The following is a 23,759-nucleotide window of genomic DNA, read 5'->3' as shown; positions in this document are numbered from 1 at the left end:
CCCCCCCCCCCCCCCCCCCCCCCCCCCCCCCCCCCCCCCCCCCCCCCCCCCCCCCCCCCCCCCCCCCCCCCCCCCCCCCCCCCCCCCCCCCCCCCCCCCCCCCCCCCCCCCCCCCCCAATTCGATTCTCGTTTCCTTTCCTTCGTAGGGACGAGACACAAAGGTCGTTTAATCCATTGCTGAGTTGGGTAAAGTTGGAAGCGGCCTCATTAAAGGGTCCAGGAGGTATGGAGTCAGAAACAGGTTTCGCAAGCCGCTTTCGGAAATTGTGAGAAGGGGCTGAAACAATTTGCGCACTCTCGATTTTCTCTCTCTTCGGATAGACTACCCGACAGACTTGGCTTTGTGTGTCGTCAAGGGGAAGGAAGAGCCTCGTCCTACGTCGATCCACCGCCTGGTCAAGAAGGAAGAGAAAAAGCTCGTAATTGAATCTCGCCTGCGAAGACCTAATCTCCCCTCTGTTAGCCCCCAGTTCACTTGCTCGAACCGGATGTGACCAAGAAGATCTGATCGGCGGTGGGTCGAGGGATCTTCGAGAAGTGTTAAATGAAAGCGAGGGAATCTTCCTCTGTCTACAATTTTCAAGCTCAGGTTCTCGTGAGAAGATCATTTTCCAGTGCAATGGCGATCGCAGGGACGAACACCTCTAGTGACAGCGCAGACAAGAGAGAGGCAGGTTGCATCGTATGAGTAAGAGAGGAATAACAAAATGCTTCGAAACGAAACTACATACATCATACGAGCGCTCTTCCAGAGAGGTCCTATCGAAGTTGCAAATGAAGCGTCGGGGTATATGTTACGAGAGGTATATCGAGTGGTGAGGCGTTGAAGCTACGGAGTTGACAGACGACGTTTCTGAGCGTGGTCCCTCGCCAATCTTCGAAACTCTTTCTCCTCGCTCGTACTATTCCGTGTTGACTGAGAGCGACCCGAGCGCACACATGACTCCCCTGACAATGAGACCTTCCATCCAGGACGACACGAGAACACGACGCATTGCGCGTCGGCGCATCCTACTCCGACAGCTCCTCGAATTTTCGTGCAGTCTTTGCCTTCTCCTGTCGACGCACATCCGCCACAGGAGTCGAGCGCTTCGTGTACGTTGATGCATTCATCTGCGCGTCAAAGAAAAGCTTGAGGATCAGCCTCCAAGTTTGACGATTTTTGCGAATGGAGATTACTCACATCCTCCACTTCCCGCCATGATGCCTTGTACAGTCCCATTTCCCGTCATATGTTGCTTCACAGCATCGTGATAAGTTCTGCTCCAGGCTTGTAGAGTCAGCGCCGACTGTCAAGAGAGTGAAGTCGCAAAACGGTGAACTCACGTTGATCCTGAAATGGGACAAGCGAATTCGTTTGCAGGGCAGAACGTCCGAGGGACCTTGCTCTTCTTCTTCTTCGAAGCGTCGACGGGGTTGATGAGGAGTAGGAGAGCGATCAAAAGACTGAAGCACAAGAGCCACCGCATTGTTCGAGTTGTAATCCGTGGTTTCTGAGAGGAGGGAACGGGAGAGCGATAGTGACGGTGATGACCTTGCTCTTGTCGTCGAGATGACAGCGAGAGATCGTTGATCAGAGAGGCAACCTCGAGATTCTTCCAAAAGCGAGTCGAAAACGAAGCAGATGGAGCTTCAGGGTTAGCATAGCACCAAAGCTAATCGAGAGCGCTCCAGATGTCGTCCATTCACAGCGCGAATGAAGCCTCGAGTAGAAGTCTGCACCGGTACCGAAAATGGAAAGAGGCTGGACCATTTCGAGAGAAACGGAAAACGCACCTCGCATAGATTGAGCTATAGCCTCCTCTCGCGGCTGTGTCGATTCTCGTCGAGTTCACGGAGGGCAGAGAACGGAATTTGGAGAAGAACAGCATGTTTAGCCGCCGTCGTCACTGGCAAGCGCGCGCTCAGTCAGCTCAAGATGCTCCGACTTCTTCCCTTCTTCGGTACCGACGACAACGATTAAGATGGGAGACTACGCAACCTATAGCAATATCCCTTACGAAGGAGCGACTCACCCTCGTCAATCACTTGATCTTTACATTCCTTCATCTGCTTCTCCTTCTTCTCGACTCCTCGTCTGGGTACACGGTACGTCCAACCCTCCTACACATTTAGGTGTCATATCGGCTGACTCTCTGACGGTCTAGGCGGAGCATGGCGGAGTGGTTCGTTCTCTTTCCCTTTCCTTTCACTCAACCCTCCCCGACTTCTCCAATTGACGCTGACCACGAGCTGTAAACAGAGGCGAAAGAGGACTTCGTCAATACTCTAGTCCCGCGGATGCTCAAGCTGACGAATCTCCCTCTCGCCGTCGTCGAATATCGACTCACTCCAGAAATTTCGCATCCCGAACATATCCTCGACGTAATCTCTGGCTTATCTCTCCTCATGAATTCGGCACTCCTCCCATGCGAGAACGGTGCCGCGAAATGGGATCGAACGAATCTCGCCCTCGCAGGTCACTCGGTCGGAGCTTTCCTCTGCTGTCAACTCACCCTTGAACCTCCGACTTCTCTCACTTCGTTCTCGGTACCACCTCGAGTTCGACAAGCGATTAAGAGTATCATGATCATCGCCGGAATCTACGATTTGAACGACATGCTCGACGAATATCCTGATTACGCGAGTTGGACCGAGGAAGCGATTGGATTGGACAAGCAAGTGCTCGAGATGGAATCAGTAGCGAACTGGAAGTTGTTCGAGGACGAGGCGGGAAAAGGATTGGAGGTGTTCGTCGTATCAGGGAAAGAAGACGAGCTCGTTTCGGAACGACAAGCGGATCTGATGCTCAAGCGGTTGAAGGGAATGCTCGGGAATCGTCAGGAGGACATCGACAAGAGATTGAAGGTAGATTACGATACGGTGAAAGGCACTCACGACAGCATGTTGCATCGGGATGAAATCCCTCAATTATGGGCAGAATTCGCAAAGCAGTAGTACCTTATTTCGCGGGTTGTAAAACTATGTAGCACTCTCACCTAACACGAAGTCTCGTCGGGATCGGATGGAGAAGTCGAGAGGCAGAGCTCGAACATGTCGCGAAGATCACTCGAGTCTCGTTTCGAGGCTCTTTGGCGAGGCTGGAGAGATGATTGAACTAACGGTACTTCCTAAATTGAACATACATAAGAGATGACTGCCGGGAAAATCCATGATATTAGAAAGAGAGAGAGAGAGAGCGTGACAGAGTAAGACAAAGAGAAACTAAGAGAGATGATATAAGGGATAGCAACGTCCGTTTCAAACTATCGCTTCAAGAGGCTCCTCTTCTTCATTTTCATCTCCTCGTCCTTCTGCCTCCAGACCTGTACGTCTTCTCCGATTTCGAATCCGTGCTTCTTGAGCAAGTTCGAGAAGACGATGGGATCCATTCCTCCTTGATAAGCCGCAATCTGTACCGCTTCGTGTCGCTCAATTGGTCGGTTGAGACCGAAAGGACGCGCGAGGGCAGTAGGAGCGACGGTGGGAGTGATAACGGGAGGTGCGGTAACTGTAGAAGAAGACGAAAGGTAGACAGCGGTAGGTCGAGAGTCGGATCCAGTCGGAGTTGCGAAAGGTTGTTGAGGAGTGTAGACTATACGACACAGGCGGAAGTTCGTCAGACCCGGACAGAGTAAATCAGAAACGGAGGGAAAAGACTCACGTTGATCTCGCTCTCGCAATCCGAGTCCGCTGAGAGCTCCTCCGATCGCGCTCGTAGCTCCACCAACGACTCCAGTAACTACTGATTCTGCTGCCGATGCTCCAGCTCCAAGATCCGAAGTAACTTGTCCAACGACCGAGGCAGCTTGAGAGGGAAGAACCGAGGTAACTTGAGAAACGATCGATCCGACGTCTCCTGTCACCTCGGAAACGATCGATCCCGCAGCAGAGGTAACCTCGGATACGACTGATCCAACGACCGAGGTTACTCCTCCGACGATAGAGGTAACGGGGCTGAGAACTCCGCTCAGACCACTTTCGACGCCCGAGAGAATCGACGAAACGTCTGAAACAACCGGGTTGAGGAGTGAGGCGGGGATACCGATCAACGAGGTCAAGAATCCTGGAAGATTGCTGAGTTGACCGATCGCCGCTGGAATGATGGTGAGAACTCCTCCCACGCAAGTCGCGACTTGTCCGAGTTCGCCGAGTAGACCTCCTAAATCGCCCAGAAGTCCTCCGCCGAGAGTATTGCCTCCCGCAGTCGGTACGATCGCTATTGAAGAAATGGGAGAAAGGTGAGTAAAGGAGAAACGAGTTCGAGCAAAGCGAAACGGTCTTACAAGTCGGAACATTCTTCTGTTGGTACTTGAGCGACGGCGCAACATAGCCACCGATCGAGACCTCGACGGTAATATCCTAGTGACAGAAGAAAGTTGTTGTGAGCGTCAAGAGTCTACGAGCTGATGGGAGACGATTTAGTCCTCACGATATCGAGTCCTGCACCGATGTTGGCTAGTAGAGGAAGACTTCCGACTGCTCCTTGCGTGAGTTTGGCCGGAACTTGCTCGGAATAACCTCCAGGGTTTTGACCAGCATCCGTAGTGAACGGATTCGAGAAGACGTGACTGATCAACGGAATAAAATCAGTTTTTCGTTAAATCAGAGGAAAAAATCGTTGCAACGGACTCGAACTCGGCATATGTTGTCGCACCTTGACTGGCAGTACCAGTGAGGCGAAGAACGGTGATGTAGGTTGCGAGGTTGTTGTTGATCTAGACGAAATAGAAAATTAGGTTCCTGACGAGCGAACGACGAACGAAGCTACTCACAGAGAAGTCGAACGACGTGTTACTCGAGCAGAAGGCTTGTACGAGATCGAGGTAGATTCGGATGTCGTGAACGAGCGGGATACCTTGTCCGGGGAATCTAATTAGCATATACCGTGGACGATCAGCTCAACCTTTCAACAGGATCGCATATGTTGTAGAACTTACGAGGAAGCCAGAGTGAGTCCCGCGAGACCTTGATCTAGTGAGCCATACGGCGAAGAGCTATCATCTCCCTGAATTGTGATGGGGATTTGATCTTTCGTTTCAAGGTATGCAGTTAGAAGACTTTGCGCCGTCTCGTCTCCCGGGTTGCTAGGCATGTAGTGGAACTCGGACGGAAGCGTGTTGGTACCTATTGGAAGCGCGATCGACGTCAGTAATGATCGTGAAAAGGGAAAAGTTGGATCTACTTACCTTCGTAGAGATCCAAAGGGTTGACGTAAGCTCGACCGACGAGCGCTCCCATGTAAATGACCTGGAACGACACCAAGTTCGTGTGGAGGATGAGAGGCGCCGGGTTGTCGAGGATAACCGAAAGCGTGATCCTGCAGTGTGGAAAAGCTCAAGTCAGTTCACTTCCCTCGATCTTGCGTGATGAGGAAACAGTCACTTACCGAAGGAAGCTTCCTCCCGAAGAGGGTGCGAAAGGATCTCCAGACCCTCCACCGATGACGACGGGCGCTAGAAACGAATGAGGGAAGTCAGCCTGTCTTTCTCTCTCCTCCTCAGAATCGAGAGTTAGCTCACTTTCGGGAATTGTAGCCTTTCCACCGAAGCCGTCGATACCAGGGAACGTAGTACCGATGTTGTCGAAGGGGATCGTCGAAATCGGAATGTTTCCAGCAGCCGTTTTGGCGAGAACTGGGAAAAACGAAGAAGTCTTTGAGTTGATCGGTTCGAAAACTGAACTTTACGCATGTTTCAAGACTTACCACTCGCGTTACCGCTCAAAGAAAAGTCTACGACGTTGTTGAGAGTGATCGCGGCGAAGAAAGCCCTGTAAGCTCCTTCATCGATAGCGTTGAACGGCGCAGCTTCGAGAATAGCGAGAACGAGATCCGCCTACAAGAGGCGAGTGTCAGCGGGACAAGCAAGCAACAGTGATTGTCGACTTACAGGTTGACCGGTCGAAGTACCCGAACGAATAACGTTTTGAACGGGAACTGCGAGAACACCAGCTGCTCCGTTATAGTTGATCACGAACTGTTCGGCCTCGGGAGTCAGCACCATTTAGTTAGGAAAGTGATAGAAAGATCAGCGTACGTCTCCTCCAGCTTGGATCGGCGTAAGCGAGAAACCGAAAGGATTTCTGGCAGACGAAAGCGATCAGTCTTCGAGTCGTGGCGAGACAGGAAAAGGCACTCACTTGAAAGTGACATCGGTTTCGTTACTCTGAATAAGAGCCGCATACGCTTGGCTCGGTTCAGTGATCGTGACCGTGAGATCTTGCAAGGTAATCTGTAGGAAGAAGAGAGAGCATTAGGGAGCTGAACAACACAGGGGCAAAACTCTTCGTGCTTACAGCCGAGATGATATCGTATCGTTGACTGTTTCGATGGTAAACAAATAGATTAGCAAGATGAACAAGCCGGCATGAGGGAAGAGAGCGAGACTGACCCAGGTAATGTGACGTTGAGAACGAGAGTCTTGAACGCAGCCGAAAGCCAAGTGACGGGAGAGCGTTGAGCGGGAGTAATGACGGAATCTCCGGTGACTGTGAGAGGAACATTCTCGCCGAGCAAGAACATCGAAAAGACTTCTCCGAGAGCTGCGGTTCCAGCAGGATCGTCTCGGTAGATGATAGTTCCCTTGAGAGGAAGCTCCGTCGTCGACTTTGGCGGAAGAGTGAGGTCGTTTCCGGAAACAGGACCGACTAGGCGACACAGACTCGAGTCAATTTCTGAAAGCTGCGAATCTGTGAAGAAGAAAAAGCGAGTGACTCACTTTCTGACCCTTCGTAAGAAGCGATAAAGTTGACGGTACCGACTGTTGAGAGACAATGCACGACGGTGTAAGCGACAGGAAACCGATGGGGAGGAGGAAGAGCTTACGTTCGAAGCCCAAGTTTGAAGGAGAAGGGATCTCTGAATCGACGGTAAGTCTGATTCCTGGAGGATTCGAAGAGTCCCCGGGGAAGTCAGGGTCGGTCAAAACAACTCCAGGCGAGAGTTTGTTGAGTGCGTCGAACGTTACGTTCTTCGAAAGCGTGACATTGTTGAAGATCGTTTGAAGAGCGGCGACTTCGAGAGTGTTCGTTTGAATGTTCCAGGTGAATTGAGGGTTCTGGAGGAGGTAAGAAGCAAAGTTGACAAAGGCAGGCTCGTCCGTGATCGTGAGCTCTGCGTCGAGAGACAAGTCGGGAACTCCTGAACCTCCGGCCGAACAAATCGGGGGAATATCGAGCGTCGCAATCTTGCCGCCCATGAAGAAGACGTCGGCTCCGTTCGGGAAGGAGATGAGTGCGTCGAAAGGTCCAGCGTTCGTAAGAGATCCAGTAAGAGCGACCTTGAACCCGGAATCGGTGATATCGGTGACGTTTCCTCCCGTAAAGGCGAGAACTGCTCCTTCGACAATGTTTTGTACGATCGTGCGTCCGAGGAGACCGGTGAGGTAGAGTACGGAATCGTCGAGATAAGTCGGGACTCCTCGTTGAGCGAAGGTGAGGTCGACGACGTAATCATCGAGCGCGAGTTGCGATTGAATCCCGAGATCCGTCTTGAGGTTGGCGACAGCGGCAAGAATGATTTGTTGCACTTGCTTCGTCGTTCCTGTCGGCGTACACGTCTCTTTGCCTTGATTGACCTTGCTCGTGACGGAAGTTTCGGTGCTCGCTTGGGAGAGAACAAACTCGAAAGGTTGGCCTGCGCGAGGAAGAATCGTCAGAGATCGCATGATAGAAACGTAAGCGAGGTTAAGACTGACGAAGAATGCCGAGGTCAACGTTGTTCGCTCTCGCGACGGCAATCAGGAAGTTGATCAAGAATTTGGGATCATCCGTGAGCTCGAAAGGAAGTTCTCGCGAAGTTATGTTCTTGTGTCCTCCAGCCGAGATTACCGGATCGAGAGGCTGTTGGTTGATCTGTCCGAGATAGAAAGTGTCGTAGGTTGCGTTCGCGACCAAAGTTTGAAGGTTGATCGACGCCGTGAAAGGATTCGAGAGGGTGAACTTGGCTTCAGCAATTCCAGTGTCGGCGATATCGATCGGGAACGAGAGAGTCGCTGACGTGACGAGGAGCTGGTTGATCGGAGGAATTTGTGTATTGATGGAGATTTTGCCGAGAGCTTCTGATAGAGAGCCGTAGGGCGTCGTGTTCGGGGTACCGACGATCGCAACATCACTGACGATGTTCTGGATGTAGTTTTCGAGAAGGAGCTCTCCAGCGGCAGTGGCAGCACCTCCCTCAGGTTGATAGTGAACTATTCACAGAATCCGAAGTCAGACGCTGGCTCTCCGAGAACATAGACGTCAGTAGTGGGACGTACCAGAGGTGCCGAGGAGGTTCTCGTCGGGGATGAGTAGAAGGTCTCCGATGTTGACGGTACCAATGATTTGGCTCATAAATTCGAGACCGAAAACAACCTCGTTCGTCTGCGACAATGGAGAATCAAACGTGAGCTCGACTTTCAGACTTGCAGTCAAGAAGAGATACGGGCGTACGATGACGGTAATCTGAGAAGGATTGAAGAGCGCAGCATCGGCTGTACAAATAGTTTGCGGTTAGCTTTCCAAGCAAGGAAGAACAGGGCAAGTGAGAAAAGACCAACCGAGAATCTCGAGGTATGTAGGATATCCGTGGTAGACATCCAAGTTGGAGACGACAGTCGGTCGAGCATTGAGCGATTGAATTCCCGCGAGACTCGTTTGTACCGAGAAAGGAATTCCAGTGATCGGGATGTTACCAGCGTTCGTGGTTGCGACGACTGCACTCGAAGAATATCATTACGTCTGTAAGGTGCGATATAGCGGGAGAGACGACGTACCGCTCGCTCCTCCGTGAAGGTTGAAGGCAACGTTCGCGGTATTTGTAACGGCGTCGAAGAAGTTCTGATAAGCTCCGTTGTCGAGAGATTTGAGTGGTTGATCATCGAACGTAAGGACGAGTGCGGCCTAGATACGAGACGGCGAGTCAATAAGCTGATTGAACGATAAAAGGCGTCGAGTCGAGACTCACATCGTTTCCAGTCGAAGTTTCAGCACTGACGGCCTTCTTGACAGGCAGAGCGAGGAGAGCAGTATCGACTCCGTTGAAGTTGCTGTTCGAGGTCCGAGCACGTCAGTGGCTGATCGAATAGCGAAAGGTGGGCAAACGAAAGGTCTCACATGTAGAAATCTCCTCCCGCTTGATTTGCCGTGAGCGAGAATCCGAAGGGGTTCCTGTGCGCCCAAGAGAGATGTGCTGTCAGACTCTACGCATGTGAGAGGCGTGAAAGCATGCTTACTTGTAAGTTGCGTCAGTTCGGTTGCTGCTCGACGGAACGTTGAAATCATCCGAAGCCTCCGTGAGTTCGACAGTCAAGTCCTGAATCGTGACGGCCGAGATGATCTCGTAGACGTGACCAGGAAGGATAACGTTGATGGTGAGCTTCTTGAAGGCAGCGGAGAGCCAGTCGACTGGCGAATTGGGTTGAGCTGGAGAAACAACTTGTTGACCAGTGACTTGGAGCGTCTGTCGAGAGAGAAAAGATAAGATCAGGATTCGAGAGTCGTGCGAAACAAACGGTTGAATCTGGGCTGACCTGGTTTTGACCTTGCAAAAAGTTCGAGAATAGGATACCGAGATTCTTGAGTCCGTTGCCAGATTGACGAGTGATTTCTCCCATCAGTTGAGCGTTCGTGACAGCCAAGGGAGCGAGAGTAAGGCCGTTTGCGCTGGCATCACCGACTGAGCGGACGAAGAAACGAGATCGCCATGTCAGTTGCGGGAAAAGGAGGTAGAGACAGTCAAGGTCACTCACTTTCGCTGCCCATGAAGCCGATCGTGAAGGTAGCGGTACCGAGTTGCACACCGAGATTCGAACGAGAAGGAATTGCGGTTCCAACATCGAGAGCGATTCCATTGGCGGAATCCGAAGGGAAGTCAGGGTTCGTGATCGTGACACCAGGGAGACCGTCAAAGGCCGAGAAGCTGATATCCTTGCTGAGAACAACATTGTCGAAGATTGTGCCGAGAGCGAGGACTCGGAGTTTCTCGGTTCGAACGTTCCAGGTGAAGGACGGGTTGAGGAGTAAGTCGGTGGCGAAATCAGTGAACTTGCCCTTGTCGTGAATCGTGAGGACTCCAGTCGTTTGCAAGTTGGGTACTCCGCTTCCTCCAGAACTACAGATTGCTGGGAGAGAAATGTCGGCGATGTAGTTGCCCTCGTAGTAAACTTGGAGAGGTTCGGGGAACTGGTCGGAGCGAAAGGCAATAGCGTCAGTGAGGAGATCAGTAACCTACTAGAAATCTGACTCACCTCGATGGAAGCATCAAAGGCTGAAAATTCGGACCAAGATTGTAAAAAGAAGAAGAAAAGTCAGCTTGGAAGCACAGCACGAGCGAAACGAGAGGCAAGATCGGAACGCACGTCCGCTGCAACAACATCGAAGAGAGACCGTCAGCCTCGTGTAGAGCGAACAGAGGAAAGCAAGACTCACGCGTTGAGAAGAGATCCAGTAAGACCGACTGTGAACCCTTGATTCGTCAAATCGTAAACGTTTCCAGCTGAGAACGAGAGCTCCGCCTGATCGACGATGCGAGATACGACTGCGAAGTGGTAAGACGCAGGTGAGCTCGGAAGCCCGGCACTACGATGCGATTCGGACCAGTCAACTTACTCGTCTTTCCGATAATTCCCGTCAAATAGAGGACACTGTCGTCGAGAACAGTCGGGACGTTGCGCTGGACAAAGTTAAGAGGAGTCTCGTAATCGTCGAGCTTGACGTCGGATTGGATTGTAAGATCCGTTCTCAAGTTCTTTACGGCGGCGAGAATGAGACCTTGAACTGTTCGAGTTGTACCGGTAGGAGCGCATGTCTCGGGTTGAGTGTTGACGCTCGTCGTGACCGAAGACTCGGTCGAATCGAGTCCGAGTACATAGGCGAATTCAGGAACTGCGAATAAGGAGATCAGTCAGAGGCGAAAGATCGAGGACAAGCGATCAAAGCTCGGAATACTCACGAAGGATACCCAGATCGACACCGTTGGCAGAAGCGACAGCTTCGAGGAATCGAATGAGGTTCTTTGGGTTGGTATCGAGGTTGAAGCTTTTGCCAAAAACGACGGATTCAGCCTCTCTGCATGAGCGCGAGAATCAGAAGCGATGGTACTCACCCGAGAGATTGCGAGTCAGCCGTCGAGCGTCCATTCGTTGTGAACACCGGGTTCAATTTCTCCTGCGAGAGAAGGAAAAGATGTCTCAGCTCAAGCGAATCTGAACGGGGTGAAGAGATAGAAAGCTCACATTGACTTGACCGAGGTAGATGTCTTGGTAGGTTGCATTCGCAAGGACTTGAAGGAGGTTGATCGTCGCCGTGAAAGGATTCTGGAGCGTGACAATGGCGTTCGCGAGGCTCGTTTCTCCGATATCGATGGGGAAAGTGAGAGCGGCTCGAGTGATCAAGTTTTGGTCGTAAGCCGGAATGACCGTGTTGAGTTGGATCGTTGCCAGGGCTTCCTTGAGAGATGCAATCGGAGTGGTATCCGAGTTACCTTGAATGATGGTCGAAGAATTGACGTTTTGAATGTAATTCTCGAGAAGAAGTTGACCGGCAGCCTGAGCGGCGCCTCCCCTCGGCTGGTAATGAACAGCAGTCGGGACGTTGTTCTCTCCCGGTACGAGTACGAGATTCGCAATGTCGGCCGTTCCAATCTGTTCAGACTGGAAGTCGAGTCCGAAAGCGACGTCGCCAGTTCCGATCGTGATGTTCGACGGGTTGTATAGATGAGCGTTGACGTTGATCTGAAGGTAATCGGGGTAACCATGGAAGACATCCAAGTCGGACACGGTCGCAGGTCGAGCATTGAGACCTTGAAGACCGAGGAGGGAAGTCGAGACCGAAAAGGCGATGTCGTCGAGGTTCAAAGCACCGACAGCAGTACCGGCGACGGCTAGAGGGTGAACGCGTCAGCTAGTAGCCTCGCTCTGATCAGAAGCGAGGTCCGGAACTCACTGTTGGCAGCTCCGTGAAGAGTGAAAGTTTTCGACTCGTCATCCGTGACTTGAGTGATGAACGAACTGAATCCGCCGTTGTTGACCGATTTGAAGGGAACGTTCTGGAACTGTAGTAAGATTGTTCGAGCGGTGACATCCGTCTTGGCGGGATTCGAAGGGATTGAGAGGAGAGCGAAGTCGCCGGGGTCTCGTTTGCGTGAGGCTGATCCAGGATCTCCAGCGGTGATGTCGGACTAGATCGCGATCGAGAGAGATCAGCTTCTTTATGACTCAGGCGCGAGAGTGCTGGGAGAACTTACGGCAAGGTTCGTAATATCGAGCTATGGCAACAGACGAAAGAACTGATTCGTCAGAAACAACGCAACTATCGGCGTGTGGAAATGAGGCTTACGGGGAAAGCGAAAGGAAGCGAGAATGCGGCAACGGTGTCGTCGGTAGAGAACGCGGGCGACCAGGGGTTCTCTTCGCTGAATTGAAGAGTGAGTCGATTGATCGTGATTGCGTTGATGACTTGCAAGTTTTGAGCGGCAGGCTGAACGATCCGAAGCGGATGTAAGTCTCAGTGCTGACTCAAAGAGCGAAGAAATGAGAAACGTACGAGAATGACAGGAATCGCAAGTTGTTTGATCCCGTTGTTTAACCAGCTGCAATCTGAAGGTCCAGCGTAGTCTCCACGAACGACGAGCTGAGACGGAACTCCGTGTACGAAACCGTTGAAGATGTTCGAAACGTCCGCGAGCCCTTGTTCGGTCGATTGCGGGACGAGGCGTCCGACGAGAGGAAGCGCGATGGTCGATTTCGGGTTGAGGTCGAAAGCGGATGATGAAGCAGCAGGACCGATGATGGTCGATCCGAAACTGTTTTGGAATCCGATTTGCGAGAGGGCGACACCGACCGATGAAGGATTCGTGAGCGAAGTTTGCAGAGTGAGGTGGATTCCGCCGAGAGGATCGTTCGAAGGAAGATCAAACGACTCGATCGTGACCAGGTTCTTGAACCCATTCATTCCCGATAGTACGACCTGTGGAAGAGCATAGCGACTGTTAGCCCGGAGGGAGAGGAGGAGGGAGAAAAGAAGAGAGAAAGCTCACGTTTTTCATGATCGAAATTCCGTCGACAGTGATCCCGAGAGCAGTCACAGCGAGGTTTTCTCCGTAGATCTGCCAAGTGAACGATTCTTCCGTAAGGAGGTAGCCAGTGAATTCCGTGAGATGTCCAACGTCAGCGACAGCGAACGCAGCGGCGATATTGAGATCAGCTCCGACATCTCCGGTAATCGAGATCTGTAGGTCGTCGTAAGTGTGAGTGATCATTGAAGAGTGTGCATTGGGAGGAGAGAAAGAGGGCTCACGTTGGGCATCGCGATTTGACCCAGAGGTTGCCCGTTCCAAGCGACCGTGAGACCTTGCGGGAAAGAGATGACGGCGTCGAAAGGTCCCGAGTTCGTGAGAGAACCGACAAGACCCGCGGTGAAAGCTGAGAAGAGAGAGCATTAGCCGCGGTGACCAGGAGCGCCGACTTGAGTCACAGCAGAGATAGGAACCCACCAGTGTTTGTCGGGTCCGAGATCATGACGGTATCGATACCCAGTGCTGCTTCATCGACGATCTTCTGAACGATAGGTCTAGCGAGGACTGGCAGAAGAAGCTGAATTGAGGCGTTTCGAAATTGTCAGTTCGTAGATTTCTTGATGAAGAGAGAATCGATGCTTTACCGTCAAGGTTTGATCAGTGTAGGCTGGTACTCCCGGTTGAGTGTAGGAGAGCACAGTCGAGTAGTCTCCAATGTTGACGGATGAGATAAGCTCGACGTTGACGTCGAGACCTGCGAATGCGCGGAGGACGTAGCTCGGCAAATCGAACCTACAACGAGCGGTCAGTCTTTCTTGTTCGTCGAGTGAAGTGACTGACAAGAGGACCTTACCCGGTGTAAATGTTGTCTCGTTTCATCAACCGCTGAATGTCGGATTCGAATATGAGACCAGTTTCGTTTCCGACAGAGGCGGATCGATCTTCGAAGCTTCTCACGTCAAGAGCGCCGAGATCGAGGGAACGCTTCCTCGCACTTTGAGCTGAAGCGGTCGCTGCGGTCGGAACGTACTCGTAACCTCCGAGAGCGACAATTCCATCGATTTGCTCGGTCGGAAGTCCAGCATCGACGGCGAGTGCTCGGAGGAGCGAAAAGATGTCAGGAGGGTACAGATTGAGGTTGCTGCAGGTTTCCGGACGGTAAGCTCGAATCATGACTCGCAGAAGATGGAGGTGAGTGCTCACAAAGGCAAGTTGGGAGAATCAGTTCGAGCTCGACCACTCGCAGGGAAGTCAGTAGGCGTGATGATTGAGCCAACGAAGAGTCCGTAAGCCGTAATGTTCGCTTGAATGTTCGTGATGTCGAGCGCAGCCGAGAAGGGATTCGCGAGGTTGACGGTCGAATCAGCCTGTTCAGAGTGATTTCCGTTTCAATCAGCATGATTCGACGAAAGGTAGAGAAGATAGGAAGACGCACCAAGTCGTTGGTTGTACCAGTCGTGGGAAGGACAGTCAAGTTGGCATAATTGAGTAGACGAGTCTCGAGCCCAGGCAGAGTAGCATTCAAGTGAAGGGCCATGAAAGCCTGAGTGAGCGATGCGGTCGGAGTCGAACCATTGACTGCAGAATGCGGAATGAAGGGTGAGTAAATCGACAATAGTCGAATCGACGAGAAGGAAACGAACATCCTGAAATTTTGAGATCCGTATTGTTTCCCGCGACGAAAGCGGCAAGAGTCGCGAGCGAGCCAGCATTGTTGTTGGCTTGGAAGTAACCGACAGCAGGTCGCTCCTGGTAACCGAGGGTCAAGTGAAGATCCTACAGGGAAGCAGACGCTCGTCTCAGCTCTGAGTTGACTCGAATCGAGGGGTATACGAAGACATACAGGAAGAACAGTAGTACCGAGGAAATTTTCCTCCTGGAAAAGCTGGAAAGTAACGTCTCCAACTTCGAGGTCCAAATTACTCGGGTTCGTCAAACCGACTGCTCGATGCGCAGATTCTGTCAGTTCCCAATCTCGCAGATGTGTATGGAGAGGTATGGAAGCGTACCCGTAATGTTGAGGAGGATAGCGTCGGCGGTTCCTCCCGTGACATCGACGCTTCGAATCAAAGTCGGATATCGAGCCAAACTTTCCAATCCGACTAATCCAGCGGGAACCGCGAATGCGATATCGGTAAGCTCGACTTGACCTACAATGAGCGAGGGGTCGAGTCAGTGCTGCTATTAGGGAGGGGAAATATGAGCCAAATCGAAAACTCGTACCGAGAGGAGTGTTCGTGACTGCGCTCGTGTTTCCGATCAAAGTGAAAGCAGATCCGTTTCCAGTCGTGAGATCGTAGGTGAATTGGTCAAAAGCTCTGAAGGCAGAACGCAGAGAGTTAGCGCGATGAAAGGAGCAAGCGAAAGATGGGAAGAAACGCACAGATGATTCTCGTATGAAGGACCAATCTGAAGCGGAGCCAAGGGAAGATCGAGCGAGATATCTCCGTAAGTGTATCCGGCGTTCCTGCTCAGAATCGTAGTTTGCGAACTTCCGTACGGGCTCGAAAGACTTGCGACGACCGTTCGATTGTCGATGATGCTAAATTGGTTTTGAAGCTGCACGATGTTGAGCGAGAATCCGAAGGGGAGTCCAAACGCGGCGGAGACGGCGGAAGAGTTGGCCATGGGTGCGTAAGGATTCGCAGGGTCGAACCCAAGGGAGAGTTCCTCGATCGTGATTGCCTTGATCGGAGCGATTCGACCCTGAGGAGCTCGGAGAGGGACATTGAGTACGAGAGCTTGGATTCCGGCGGTCAACCAGGCGATGTTCTGATCTCCCGGAAGATCGATCGACAATCCTCGAGCTTGAACTGGGATCGTTTCGCCGTTGAGGTAAGCCGAGAAGAGAGTACCGAGTTGAGCGAGCGCGGCAGGATCGTCGGCGTAGGGCAGAAGGCGACCGACGAGGTGAATGTAGTTGACGCCGGCAGTAAGGTTGACGGATCCAGTAGTTTGAGCGGGACTTAAGTGTAGGAACGAAAAGGATTTCAGTTTCGTGAACGAGGAGAAAATCCGAGACAAAGAAGAATCACTGACCCTAGGAGTAGGTCGCCATAGTACAAGCTGACACTGAGCACACCAATTTCGACTCCGAAAGCACTGTTGCGATGGAGAGGCAGTCAGCTTTGAGAGAGCGAGAAAAACGAGAGGTCGAGCGAACCTAGGGTTGGTGAGTTTGGTCTGTACGCTGAGCGAGATACCTCCAGCGGGATCATCACCTGGAAGTTGGAAGTCGGTGATCGAGATATCCGTCATGTTGGCCATAGCGGGAAGAGTGAGATCCTGCGAAGATTCGATGGCGAGATATTCAAAGCGGAGGGTGAGTCAATACTCCGAGTTGCGACCGTGTCTAACGAGTCTATATTACTCACCTTGACGAAGTCGAGACCGCTAGCTGTACCGATGAACCCGAACGCAACTGCCTTGACGTTTTTCGAACGGAGCCTCCAAGTGAACTCTTCTTGCGTGATGAGGTCTGTCGTCCGGTGCACCATTCAGTCAGCCTCGTGTGAACATTCGATAGTCAGTTAAGGGAAAGAATGGTCTTACATTCAGTGAAGCGAGCGAAGGCCGGTTCATCGTCGATACTGAACTGCGTCAACTGCTTGATTCGACCGTGTCCCGCTGCCACTCCGATTCTCGCCAAGTCAAAGTGACCGAGGTGAAGTTCTGTGAACGGCGCTTCAGGCGCAGTCCAGGTAACGTAGACGGGTTCCTCGAAATGAATTTGAGCTGGGAAAACTCCGACTTTCTTCACCTGTCCCTCGAGAGTGAGCGTGAAGCTGTTGTTCGTCGGGAAGGTGATATTTGAGGCGTCGATGTGCAGGACGGAGACGGATAGAGTGTGGATGGCAACCGCTCGGAGAATGGGGAAAACCAGAAGGGCGACTCCGACGACGAGAGTGACGAGGGTCAGGATCGGGCAGAGGATCTGAGCTTTCCTCGATTTGTAGATGGGTTTCTTCGCGTAAGGAGTACCTAGAAACGGACAAGCGAGTGAGTCGTTGTCACCGCTGTCTCGAAATGCGAATTCAAAATTTCGAAAGAGAAAACGAACCGAGTGCTGCCAACAACCCTATCGGCATCCCCGGCTTGTATCCATCATGATCCAGCCCGTCACCAATATGCCGCGGCGAGTCTACTGCCGCTATCCCAGTCGCAGATCCATCCCTAGTTGAATTCGATCGAGCGAAAGAACCCGTTCGACCTATCGGAGCTCCCGCTGCGGCAAATCCGGTGTGCGAATCTTGGGAATCGTGGGCTTGCGAATCGTTCGATCGTACAGATGTCCTTCGGCGGATGTAACCGTCCTATATAGCGAAAAAAAGTTGAGAGATGCCAAAGGTCAGTCAGCTCCTCTCCTTCTCTTGTCACCATACAGCTATACTATGCTTCCAATCAGCTAGCTCTGATATCACCTCGGTACTCAGTCCCACTATCGAGTCTGTAATCCGTTTCGATCAACCGTTGTCCACACCCTTCATCTTCCCCTCTTCCCTCCCCTTCCTAGAATTCCACCGCCCGTTCTCCTGTGTTTGCTCGATAAGTACGTAGAAGCAGCCACCGTTTCGCCCTTCTTCCCCCACTTTCGAAATTCCATACTTCCGACTTCGCCGGCGAACTTCCCGAGTTTCATTCGACTTTCCCGCTACAAGAGGAGAGGAGGAAGAGGACTCACATCTCCCATGGAATCAGGCTCATCGTGGCTACGAAATGGTTCGTGAGTGGTTGCTTTCGCAGGTTTGGAAGGGAACATCTTTCAGTCCCTTCGAAAGGAGCGGCGGTGTGGTTGTGGTGTTCGCTTCGAGAGGCTGTTCACAGAAAGGTTAGTACGATGGAGGAGTGGAACGGGGAAGTTTGGCGTTGAGGTTTTGAGAAATGAGAAAGGCTGGCTGGCGGGGTCAGACTAATTTCGAGGGAAGGAGGTGAGGTGAGAGATGCCGGTCAAGTCGCGTGCGGAAGATTAGATGGGACCTTCTCGAGTGTCCAGTCGATGCGAAGGGAGCTGGTTCGTGGACGGAGAGGCGTTGGTTGCGAGTTGAGGAGTCGCAGACGACTTTGAAAGTGAATGCAAAGTGACTTCGAGAGAGATCGAAATGATTTCTTTTGGGTGGGCCTCCTTCTTTTTTGGGAACAGCGGGGTCCCTTACGGCGACTTCAAATCTTTTCGTTTTCAGGTCTTCGTTATTCGAGCATTACGTTTTCTATTCTGATTGTAATCGTTCAATTCCACAGCCAGCCGGGATCTGCAATATCAAACCGGGACGGTTAATTTCCGTTGTCTTTAATCTCGCTCGACCTTGTCCCTGAAACGATTGAGCTAAACTCGAACGGGCATTTTCGCTTGTACGAGCTCACAACTCGTACAAAGCCACCTCGACGACCTCGAGACATTGTGCAGTCTGCAGTAGCATAGCCGTGAGGAAAGGTCGAGAAGCGAACCCGAGCTCGAGAAAACGGTGTCTGTCAGGAGCTGGTGGCGACAATTCGTTTTTTTGAATTTTGAGGTCTCGAGTGCCAAAACTTTTTTCGTCGTGGTCGAGAATGTCACCGCTCACTATCCCAGAGCTATCGCGAGCGGCGCGATACGATTTGCGCCTGGAGGAATTGTCACGCGCGACACTGCACGACCGTCCGAAAGGATAAAGATGGGTGGTTCTGGTATTGACAAATATTGGGTATAGATCTGGAGACTGGAAGGTTAGGAGGTTGCTGAAGGTGACTGTAGAACTGCCGTGGAATCGATTCCAGCTTCGAACAGAGTGTCCTCGAGTTGATCCTGAACGTATCGAGCTGCTCCGACTTCTTCTCCTGTCGAGACTTCATAAGCATCTAGGATCTATGCATCGCATTCACGGTCAGAAGCGGTCACGAAATGGGAGTGGGAGGGAGGGAAAGAGACTGACGGTTTGACTCAACCAAATCTCTAGTTTGAGGGTCTCTCTCGCTCTTAAGCCGGGTTCGACCTTTTCTCTCGCTTCCTCCAAGTTCTTCGTAATCTCCTTCTCGGCCGCCTGATCGACTGCCGCTGACATCTCGGTTTGGGCATCAGAGTCTGAGATGATCGTCGGGTTTTCGTATCTTTTTTCCTCTTCCTCCTCTGCGACGTCTCCTGCTAGTGGTTCGCCTCCGTTCGCGGCATCCTCGTCACTGCTTGCATCGGTCTGTTGCCCTTCGTTCCAGACCATTCGAGCGAAGAAATCGGCTTTGATCGCCTTGAGCCTCGGTTTGTACTCGCTTCTGAGTTCGCCTTGAAGCTGTTCCATCTCTTTCTCAATCTCCTTTTTTGTTCTATGTTCGAGTAGTGCTTGCGAGAGTTTGGAAAGGGTAGAGAGAGTGGCATCTGACGTGGAAGAGAGGTGGGAAGAGAAGAGAGAGGAGAAAGGGGATTCTGGTTGGGACTTGCTCGCGGCGGGAGGCTCGAAGGAGAACGGTGTAGTAGTCATTGTCTTGATTGTATGAGGTCTCGATCTAGGGTGAGGCCGACACGTGAAAGGAAAGAGATCAACTTGTGCGCGCTGGGATTCGCACTCTCTTTCTCTACCATCCACTCGCTCCACGATAAGACCAAGTAGCACCGATAGGCGCATATGTTCCTCGTATGTAGACCACTTTAGACTCAACGGCCGCTAGCTTCACTGACCGTTTTCGCTCCTCATCAATCAACTTGATCAATTCCAAACAAAGGTCAATCGCCGTGAGTCTGGCTTGAGATCTTCTAGCTCTGAGTAAATCGCTGACCAGTCTCGTGCTTCAGTATTCGGGATTAGCGGCGCTGCGCCAGCGGCAGAACTCACGACTCTCGATGGAGGTAGATTGTTTCTCGTTCGTCCTGACAGCATCAAGGGTAGTCGAGAATGCATGTACGTACCTTATCGCAATCTGCAGCTCGCCACGGAAGACTGATCACTTTCCCTCGATCTTTGTTCCCCCTTCGCCCCACTCTCGCTTTGTCCCCTCGCCTCCTTAATGAACACACCAGTTTCATCGACGCATCTTTGAGCATCAGGAAGACGACTCATGCCAACATGTATCAATTGGTCGTGACGAGAGCGTTCCAGGAAGGTGAAGAACAATTGTTGGAAGAAGATGCAGAAAGTCAGTCCGCCTGTCTCTAATCGCGAGCGCTCGGCTCCATGGAAAGCTGACATATCATCCATAGATTCTGATGAACGATCCTTCCTACTCGACTCTGGTCTCTTCCTCTCCCTTGGCCCTTCCCTCGATCCTTCTTCCTCCGCTTCCGATACTCTATCGCCTCCCCTCTCTTTCACCTGGCTCGACCCCGATGGTGACAGTCCCGACGATGAATTCGAATTCATTCTACCTCAAGATGGAACCGTCAGCGAAGCACAGGCGAAAGATTTCGAAAAGTTATGTTGGAGATGCATGTGGGAGAGAAGGGAAGGGAGGGAATGGCCGAGCGATGATAGATCTGCGAGAGAAGCAGAGCGAACGCTTGAAGCCGATTTCAAAGTCGAGTGAGTCCCGACTCCATGCCTTCTCTCGAAATGAACTTCCCTGACTCAATTCTCGCTGGAAGGCGATCCGTTCCTGCTCCTCCTGAAACTTTCTACCCTTCGCTGAACCCCGCCGCCTCAACTCTCTCCACTCCCACTCGAGACTCGACTTCCTCAGCCACTCGAACTCCCGCCAAAACTCCTCTCTTCCGAGCAACTTCTCCTTCATCCGACGACGACGAGGAAGAGTACGATCAAACCGCTGGTTCCGGAGACGAATATGAAGAAGAAGAAGACGTCGAAGGAGAAGGATCGGACAGCGGAGACGAGCTTGCTGCTCAATTGATGCAAAAAGCGAACCTCAACGCTTCTCCCCCTCCGCCTCCTGTCGGATCAGTCGCCTCACCTTCCCGTACCTCGAAGGGTAAAGGCAAATCTCTCGCCGTCGAAGAAGAAGATATCGCCTCTCCCCTCGCGAAACCTCCCACTTCTGCAGTTCCCGCATCTGCGACTTCCTCTTCGAACGAAGAAAAGAAACCCGTCATTTCGGTACTCGCCTCACTCCACCTTTACGATCGAATGACTGGACTATTCATGCTTCAAGACGATTCAGTCAAAGCGTCATTATACAAACTTTCTCCTTCCGAAGGTTCAGGTCATTGGCTTCTCGTCGAATCGACGAAAGTTCAGGAGGAAGGGAGTAGCGGAGTGTGGGTCTCGCAAGGGATCGACAAAGAGATGGTGATCAATTTCGCAGAGAAGGAACTCTCGATGGTGTTCAATTTCTCGTCGGATGCGGCTACTCCAGGTGGAGCGAGCGAAACCTTCACGTGGTTGTTGAGGTTACCGAGCGAGGATGGGTTCTCCAACTTACAATCGCAAGTGAGTGCGGCATTGTTCGAAGACAAATGGGGTCAAGGTAGTTGGAACAAGTTGAAGGAGGATGAGAGGGAATATAGTCGGAAAGCTTATTTGGAAGAGGATGCCGAAATGTGGGACGATAGTCAAGAGGAAGAGGAGGAGGAGTATGAAACACCGGCTGCTGTCGAGGAAGAGGAGTCTGAAGAGGAGTCTGAAGAGGAAGAACCAGTCGCGCAAAAAGACAGTGATGAGGAATCTGACTCTGGTAAGTCTCCCTCAACTGTGTCCTCTGCAGCATTGTGACTGACGCTCGACTCTTCATGACAAGCAGAGGACGAACGAGCTGCGCCGAAACGACCTTCGAAATACACTCCGATCGGAATGAAGAAGCGAGCGAAGAACAGCGCACTCGCAGTCGGTTACAAGGAGGACCTCTCATTCGTCGTACAAGGAGACATGATCGGAGTCTTCAAGCAACAGAGAGAAGGAGGTAAAAAGGTTTGTCTCGTTGGCAAAGTTGTATGCATGAGCACTTGACTAACCCTTTCGTCTTGCACTCGGGTTCCAACAGCTCAAGTTCGTTACTTCGATCGTCAACCTGACCGCTCCTGGATCGAACGGCAAGGCTTTCACTCCTGGAAAGGTCATGCTTCATAATCAAGGTGCGCCTCGTCTCACCGCTTCGCTTGTCACTGGAAATCTGACTAATCTTCCTCAATCTCTTCAGATACTTCGATGATTCTCCAGAACCCTCTCTCCCCTGGATCCCTGTACCGTCTCGATCTCGAAACCGGAAAAGTCGTCGACGAATACAAAGTCTCTGAAGATTTCTCGATCAAGAATTTCATCCCCGACTCGAAATTCGCTCAAACGACCCAACAACAAACCTTCATCGGTCACTCTCACAACGGACTCTTCAGAATTGATCCTCGACTCGCCGGTTCGAAGCTCGTCGACTCTGAATTCAAGCAGTACGCAACGAAGGCAGAGTTTTCGGCTGCCGCTACGACAGAATCTGGACGACTAGCAGTCGCATCGGCGAAGGGAGATATTCGATTATTCGACAAACTCGGCAAGAACGCAAAGACTGCTCTCCCTGCTTTAGGAGATCCGATCCTCGGAATCGACGTTTCCGCTGATGGCCGATACGTTCTCGCAACTTGCAAGACTTACCTACTCTTGATCGATACGATGATTCCCGACTCGTCTGGATCAAAGTTCGCTGGTCAACTCGGATTCGATAGGTCGTTCCCAGCCGCTCAGAAACCGACGCCGAGAATGTTGCAACTCAAACCTGAACATGTCGCTCACATGAGACAAGTTTGTGGACAAGATGTCAACTTTACTCCAGCCAAGTGAGTCTACAGTCCCTAGTCCTCTTTCCTGAGAAATTCGTATTGACGATTCTTCTTCTTCAGATTCAACGCCGCTTTGTCTGGAGAACCTGAACGGACGATCGTTACCTCGACTGGACCATTCATCGTCGCATGGAACTTCCGTCAAGTGAAAGGTGGAAACGTTTCGAACTATACCCTTCGAAGGTTCTCAGAGGACGTCGTCGCCGACAACTTCAAGTTTGGCGGAGACCGAGATATCGTGAGTTCTCTCTGCTTATACGAATGGTGAGTAATCTCTGACTGAGCGCGACGTGCCATTCAGATTGTTACGCTTCCCGAGAACGTCTTCATCGAGCAGAAGAAAGGTCTCAAAGGTCAGCTTTCATCTCTTATTGGCTTCCTCCCTCGGTGGACGTCGGTAGTACCTCAATGTCTAACTCGTCGATCTCTGCTACTACAGCTCCGTCTCGAGATTCTATCGCCAACGTCGTTCGAACTTGGGAGGGATAATCTCATCTCAAATTCGCGCCCGAGGTATTTGTTCCCCTCCTCTCCCTTCTGTTCCGCCTTTGTCGCTACACGACTCTCTCTGTACCAATACACGACTCTTTCTCCCTCTGCCCTGCTCTCTCCTCTGTGTCTAGCTTTCTCTATTGTAACGAGTTTATAATTTTCCTTCGCAATCAATTCGAACCTCGTTTCGTTTGAGCGAGAGAGAGGTTTCCGCTTTCCGCTCTTGTTGAGCGAGACCCCCGCCTTCCATTCAGAGGAGGTCAGCTGCGAACGGAATGTGAGGGAGATTTAGAGCGAAGGGAGACCAACGTGGACAAATCTCAAGTGTTGTTTTCGGAGAACGTGCACCGAATTTCGCGAGCTTTCTCACGTTCCTCCACCTTCGTCTTTCTCTCTCTCTCGAGTACCACCCTCGCTCCAACTTCGTTCACTGAAGGATCTATTCAGCAGATGTAAGTTTGTGCGAGATTGTGGCGGTGTCGAAAACTCTGCATCTTCTCGAAGCTGACCTGCTGACCCTGTCTTCCCCATTCTTTCCGCTCTGCCAGCTCCCTACGCTGTTTGCACCAACCTCTCGCCGCGTGACCCTTTACACTCGCTCGACTCTC

General features: G+C 51.8%; 5 protein-coding genes across 5 annotated transcripts; 2 read left to right on the top strand and 3 right to left on the bottom strand.

Moving 5' to 3' along the window:
- Positions 1 to 1,176: 1,176 nt before the first annotated feature.
- On the bottom strand, positions 1,177 to 1,470 carry JCM6883_003199 (uncharacterized protein; the record flags this gene model as incomplete). The annotated part of the gene is made up of 2 exons (XM_076635015.1): positions 1,177 to 1,261; positions 1,328 to 1,470. 2 exons carry the CDS (start codon positions 1,468 to 1,470, stop codon positions 1,177 to 1,179), a joined length of 228 nt encoding a protein of 75 aa, XP_076485021.1.
- Positions 1,471 to 1,965: 495 nt separating this feature from the next.
- Positions 1,966 to 2,938, top strand: JCM6883_003198 (alpha/beta hydrolase; the record flags this gene model as incomplete). Its single annotated transcript, XM_076635014.1, has 3 exons — positions 1,966 to 2,089; positions 2,149 to 2,166; positions 2,244 to 2,938. The coding sequence occupies 3 exons, from the start codon at positions 1,966 to 1,968 to the stop codon at positions 2,936 to 2,938; spliced, it is 837 nt and encodes a 278-aa protein (XP_076485020.1).
- Positions 2,939 to 3,246: 308 nt separating this feature from the next.
- JCM6883_003197 (uncharacterized protein) lies at positions 3,247 to 17,736 on the bottom strand (the record flags this gene model as incomplete). Its single annotated transcript, XM_076635013.1, has 57 exons — positions 3,247 to 3,575; positions 3,645 to 4,199; positions 4,267 to 4,342; positions 4,413 to 4,551; positions 4,613 to 4,698; positions 4,756 to 4,852; positions 4,921 to 5,107; positions 5,170 to 5,300; positions 5,370 to 5,436; positions 5,503 to 5,616; positions 5,688 to 5,817; positions 5,872 to 5,958; positions 6,019 to 6,064; positions 6,122 to 6,213; positions 6,278 to 6,302; positions 6,373 to 6,628; positions 6,700 to 6,741; positions 6,807 to 7,616; positions 7,678 to 8,172; positions 8,239 to 8,344; positions 8,414 to 8,454; positions 8,521 to 8,676; positions 8,737 to 8,863; positions 8,928 to 9,009; positions 9,077 to 9,130; positions 9,196 to 9,422; positions 9,493 to 9,638; positions 9,712 to 10,144; positions 10,210 to 10,229; positions 10,321 to 10,325; positions 10,391 to 10,499; positions 10,571 to 10,846; positions 10,914 to 10,999; positions 11,067 to 11,128; positions 11,197 to 11,843; positions 11,906 to 12,140; positions 12,207 to 12,227; positions 12,299 to 12,439; positions 12,506 to 12,928; positions 12,999 to 13,190; positions 13,259 to 13,383; positions 13,455 to 13,554; positions 13,622 to 13,769; positions 13,831 to 14,118; positions 14,181 to 14,344; positions 14,413 to 14,555; positions 14,621 to 14,753; positions 14,821 to 14,918; positions 14,987 to 15,127; positions 15,201 to 15,295; positions 15,361 to 15,942; positions 16,017 to 16,079; positions 16,141 to 16,262; positions 16,352 to 16,455; positions 16,530 to 16,958; positions 17,038 to 17,290; positions 17,659 to 17,736. The coding sequence occupies 57 exons, from the start codon at positions 17,734 to 17,736 to the stop codon at positions 3,247 to 3,249; spliced, it is 10,419 nt and encodes a 3,472-aa protein (XP_076485019.1).
- A 945-nt stretch (positions 17,737 to 18,681) lies between these two features.
- Positions 18,682 to 19,426, bottom strand: JCM6883_003196 (uncharacterized protein; the record flags this gene model as incomplete). The annotated part of the gene is made up of 2 exons (XM_076635012.1): positions 18,682 to 18,819; positions 18,887 to 19,426. 2 exons carry the CDS (start codon positions 19,424 to 19,426, stop codon positions 18,682 to 18,684), a joined length of 678 nt encoding a protein of 225 aa, XP_076485018.1.
- A 144-nt stretch (positions 19,427 to 19,570) lies between these two features.
- VID27 (Vid27p) lies at positions 19,571 to 23,148 on the top strand (the record flags this gene model as incomplete). The annotated part of the gene is made up of 11 exons (XM_076635011.1): positions 19,571 to 19,579; positions 19,725 to 19,843; positions 19,963 to 20,078; positions 20,143 to 20,461; positions 20,524 to 21,566; positions 21,633 to 21,799; positions 21,873 to 21,963; positions 22,029 to 22,656; positions 22,720 to 22,897; positions 22,961 to 23,012; positions 23,099 to 23,148. The coding sequence occupies 11 exons, from the start codon at positions 19,571 to 19,573 to the stop codon at positions 23,146 to 23,148; spliced, it is 2,772 nt and encodes a 923-aa protein (XP_076485017.1).
- Between the last annotated feature and the right edge of the window lie 611 nt (positions 23,149 to 23,759).

The sequence above is a fragment of the Sporobolomyces salmoneus genome (assembly GCF_050403485.1).
Source record: "Sporobolomyces salmoneus JCM6883 DNA, S_salmoneus_JCM6883_v1_ctg79, whole genome shotgun sequence".
In the NCBI taxonomy this organism is placed as follows: Eukaryota; Fungi; Basidiomycota; class Microbotryomycetes; order Sporidiobolales; family Sporidiobolaceae; genus Sporobolomyces; species Sporobolomyces salmoneus.
The sequence above is the reverse complement of the archived record's forward strand: the minus strand, read 5'-3'. Positions and strand labels throughout refer to the sequence as shown.